At 35.8% G+C, this 4,947-nt stretch overlaps 1 protein-coding gene across 1 annotated transcript; it reads left to right on the top strand.

Annotated features, from left to right (window-relative positions):
• On the top strand, positions 577-4,527 carry LOC109841349. The gene is made up of 2 exons (XM_020410282.1): positions 577-1,017; positions 4,058-4,527. The coding sequence occupies exons 1-2, from the start codon at positions 930-932 to the stop codon at positions 4,294-4,296; spliced, it is 327 nt and encodes a 108-aa protein (XP_020265871.1). The 5' UTR covers positions 577-929; the 3' UTR covers positions 4,297-4,527.

Below are 4,947 nucleotides of genomic sequence, written 5' to 3'. Positions count from 1 at the left end.
TCCACAAATACTTCACTTTGCTACATGAACAATTTCACTTTATGCTTCTTGTGGAATTACAAGTTGAATCGTAATATGTTAAATTCATTAGAATTGAACGTAGAGATAGTAATATTGCGGAACACATGGAAACTGAAAAAGAAATACTTTATATCTTATAAAAAAGACGAATATTATTTCAAAAAAAAAAATCTATTAATGTACATATATTAAAATAGCGGTCATTCCTGTCGCATTCCAGCAGTCAGCGGCAATTGTTTTAGTTTAAACTAATAAATTATGATATTATAGTAAAACGAATGGACAATATGTTGTGTACATTTTATTTAATTAAAAAAAAAATCCACACACCCTAAACAAAATATTCAAAAAAAATTAAAAGAAAGAAAAAGGTTTGCCCTAAGAAGAACATGACATCTAAACGACCATGATCGTGACAATCCCCACAAGACCGCCCGTGCTCGCTGCCGACATCTAAGGCGAAAACCCCAAACTTGAGGGTCCTTTCCGCAAAAATGCAGTCAATAACGAAGGAGATAAAAAGCTGTTGACACCGAAACCGTGGTGGGGGATCCAACCAAAGAAACGGACACAAAGAGGAGATCTAGAGAGAGGGGGGAGAGAGAGAGGGAGCTTGAGAGCGAGGCGCATGGCGCGAGCAACGAGAAACGTGTTGCCAAGTCACTAGCTTACGTGGCACTTGCCACAGTCCTCTCTCTCTCTCTATATATATATACAACTAATAACTCAATTAATTTCCAAGTGTACGTAAACCCAGTATTAACTATTATTTCCCTGACGAATTAACAAAGAAGCTCGATCGTCCGAGGAGGTACGTACAGCTGGCAGGGAGGTGGTTCCGGTGCTCGCGGTGAGGTACGCCGCCGTACGCCGGCGGAGGATCCTAAGGAGCCCCCCCGCTCGCCGGCATGGCGTGGTGGCACAGGGTGCTGTTCCCTGTTAAGAAGGCTTGGGTCGCCGTCTCCGCCAAAGTCAAGGCCGCCGGCAGAAAGGACGGTACTGAGATTATTATTCCTTTTTTTTCTTTTTTCTTTTTGGCTATTTTTGAAAGTTTTAATTTCATTAAAATCTCATATAATTGTTTATTATTATTAGAAGGTTATAAATTGCGTATAAAACCCTCTCGATCACTAACCTGTGCTTTCAACAGCACTTAATTATATAATCACCTCAACCCGCTCATCAGCATTTATAATTAATTATGATATCTGGATTAATTTTCGGAGAAGCGAAATGACGAGTGTTAATATACGAGACCAAACTATATACCAGAGAGATTGCTTACAACGTTTGATTGCATTTGAAGCATAAATTAACAGGCTCTTTTTTTTTTCCCATTGCATTTTGATCGAGTGTACGTTAAATTAATAATCCTCTTATTGGGTTTTTTTTCCTTTAAAAATTACTGTTTTTATAGGGACGTATTCATGATTCATTTCCAACTCTCGCTGTAGAGTTTTAAGAAAATTAGTAACAATATAATTTCGAATGCAAAATTATTTCTTATTATTAATCCTCTTATTGGGTTTTTTTTCCTTTAAAAATTACTGTTTTTATGTGGGTCGGTAAAAAAATAAAAAAGAAAGGTGTGAATAATTAGTGACTTTTTACCGCCAATTGGATAGCCGAAAAGTGAATTAATTTGCCACGGCACCTCCCTTTATCCACCAAGAGCACTAATGTTGGACTATTGGCTAGGGAGGATGAACTAGTTTCCTCATTAGGAGATAATTAATTAAAAGTTAATATCTCCCTTTGCTTGATTTACTTGCAAAGGGTACATCATCATATCTTTAATTAAGTGGCCTATATGACCAAATTATCCACTGGCTGAATTTATCGGGCGCAAGTTAAAGGGAGATAATCAAGGAGTTTAACCTTTGCTTTGGATTGGCATTAATGGTTTAAGCTTTATTCCTAAGGATAATTTTAGGAGTATATTCCCTTGGCAAATAGGGCCAATGTTGTATAATAACTCAGAGAGGCTACAAGTGTAGCATGGTCACCGTACCCACCACAAATTAATAAATAAAGAGGTGGGGGAAGAAAAGAGTTAATTAGTCTCCAAAATCCCTATCTATTTGTGGTTATAAAGGTGGCCGCATGAATTTGGATTTGGGTCCTCGCCGCTTCTAAAAGGAAGTGGATCTGATTAAAACCATCTATTATTTTGTTAACAGTTGTCATTTCTCTAATTAGAATGAAAAATAGGAATGAGTCTCGTATATATTGGGTATGTTTAGAATATTTTGGATCCTCGCAGCTTCTAAAAAGCAGTGGATTTGATTAAAACCGTCTATTATTTTGTTGACAGTTGTCATTTCTCTAATTAAAATAAAAAATAGGAATGAGTCTAATGCACATTGAGTATGTTTAGAAATTGGATCCTCGCCGCTTCTAAAAGCAGTGGATTTGATTAAAACCGTCATTTCTCTAATTAAAATGAAAAATAGGAATGAGTGTCATATACATTGGGTATGTTTAGAATATTTTGGATCCTCGCAGCTTCTAAAAAGCAGTGGATTTGATTAAAACCGTCTATTATTTTGTTGACAGTTGTCATTTCTCTAATTAAAATTAAAAAAACATGAATGAGTCTAATGCGCATTGCGTATGTTTAGAAATTGGATTCTCGCCGCTTCTAAAAGCAGTGGATTTGATTAAAACTGTCTGATATTTTGTTGACAGTTGTCATTTCCCTAATTAAAATGAAAATCAGGAATGAGACGCATACACATTTGGTATGTCTGGTATTTGGATCCTCACTGCTTCTAAGAAGCGGTGGATTTGATTAAAACCGTCTATTATTTTGTTGACAGTTATCATTTCTCTAACTAAAATGGAAAATATGAATGAGTCTAATACACATTGGGTATGTTTAAGTGCTAAAATTCATAATGGAGTGCTGAGTAATAGATATTTTTAATCAAAACAGTGGTCTCTCTGCTACTAGACAATTGAATCCTTGATTTGCTTAGCAATATTACTCCAATAAATCTGGATGCATTGTGTTAACATTGCTAACTGGAACAACAAAATATAGTTAATATAACTCACAGCATCTGTTTCCCAAATGAAATATTTCACTACTATCAAATTACTAAATTTTGAAAATGAGAACGACAATTGAAGAATGTTATGACCCATATGCCATTCAGATAATTAGGCAGAAGTTTGTGTTTATGTTAGCATTTTCTTTAGGGGGCTCACGAGAAATTTTTATCCAGAGACAACATTTCATCTCCTTATTTCTTGGGGGTTTTAATGATAGACAATTAAACCAACGTCCGCATGGATATTAAATTGAAGGGATCAGTACCATTTATTTGTTACTTTCTCACCAACTAACCAAACAGTTCGCACTGAGTCAAATAATTAAACATTACAACCAACAAATATACACGCTCCAAAAATTCTCTCTGTTTACCAAATATTTAGAAAATGTAGCAGGGTCCCTATCCTAAGACCCAGTTGGGGGTACTGTAGACATCATGATCTTTTTTTATGATATTTAGATGGGAGGGAGTTGAGCCATACCCAACTTTAAATAAATTCACACCATGCTACCCACATGAGCAATTAATAAAATCCAAAATTAGGTAACGCAGGGATAACGGGCGCTTTGATTTCTAGATTGTTTTTAGCTCTTTTTTTATTGCTCATATTATGTCTAAACAATATCCAAATTGAGAAATCACAAAACAAGACAAAGGGTATCTATAGCCCTTGAAGAAATACCTCAGCCAGAATCAGAACTAGCTATAGCTCTTTTTAATTTGCTCATCTTAATGTCAAAATATATAATATCCTAATTGAGCAATTTCCGGCAAGACAAGGTGCATCTATTAATTACCCTTGAAATCCCCAACCAGAGATAGAACTAGGGCAGTGGTGTATTATCAGAGAATAGTTTAGGGTTATAAATGGCTAAAATCCTCATAGTACAAGGGGTGATATCTGCAAACTAACCGAAGAAAACATGCAAAATGTAAATAGTTAAACTAACTTTTGCCTGTAATGTTAAAACATTTTACAGGAGGCGGAATCCTAAAGCTCCACAACGATGTGGAAACATGTGGATACCAAGATGTACAAGTAATGTGGGAGATGATGCTAAGGAGATCAGAGAAAGGGCTCACCCTCACTCATCATCATCATCCATCATCATCATCATCATCATCAAAGCCAACCAACAAGAAACCCCTTTGGAGGTTATCAACTTCATCTAACCGAAGAGCTTCATGCGGATCCATACAACCCCACCATAACATATAACAAGCAAGCGAACCATGAGGAAAGCTCGATCATCAACTATAGCGCGACAATGTTTCTGTCTTTTTGGAAAATAAAGGGGTCCTAAGGATTGTAGTTTGTATAGCTTTCCAGTTTTCATGTGCATGTATATGTATGTACAAAGGGAGGTTCAAGGATGTGAGAAAGACCCTTGCGCTTTTAAAATGCTCAAAGACCTCGAGCAATCAAATAGAGCAGAAATCAGTTGTTCAAGTGTGCTGAAATTTATACTACATATATACTAGAATCTATAGTGTGAGTGACAGGAAGTGAAATATAAATACAACCACTAAGAGCTCAAAGCATACCCGTAAGAATCAGTGTCAACTCATTGATATCAATGGGCAAAAGGTTTTAACATTTTGCTACCTCATTCTGAGCATGATACAATGAAAGAACTCTCTGAATAATAACAAGTTCAGCATCTGTTCCATCATACTGAACACAAAAACAATCAAAGAGCTCAAAACCATTCAAATTATATGGATCACTGTCCGCTCAAAGTTCCGAATGACAAAAAGTTGATTACATTTATGACACCATATTCAAAAAAGCTCAGGGCAACATATTTGTGTAATGAAGACTCAACAAAGTTATTAATATATTTGTGAAATGAAGAGTTAAGAAAAAAAG

This window comes from Asparagus officinalis, chromosome 5 (assembly GCF_001876935.1).
Source record: "Asparagus officinalis chromosome 5, Aspof.V1, whole genome shotgun sequence".
Taxonomy (NCBI): Eukaryota; Viridiplantae; Streptophyta; class Magnoliopsida; order Asparagales; family Asparagaceae; genus Asparagus; species Asparagus officinalis.
This window is presented reverse-complemented; position numbering and strand designations above follow the sequence as displayed.

Excerpts from the sequence above, each read along its gene's own strand:
- LOC109841349 (XM_020410282.1), top strand. The coding sequence starts at position 930 with ATGGCGTGGTGGCACAGGGTGCTGTTCCCTGTTAAGAAGGCTTGGGTC. Across the intron at positions 1,018-4,057 it reads GGCCGCCGGCAGAAAGGACG|GAGGCGGAATCCTAAAGCTC; the intron begins GTACTGAGATTA and ends AACATTTTACAG.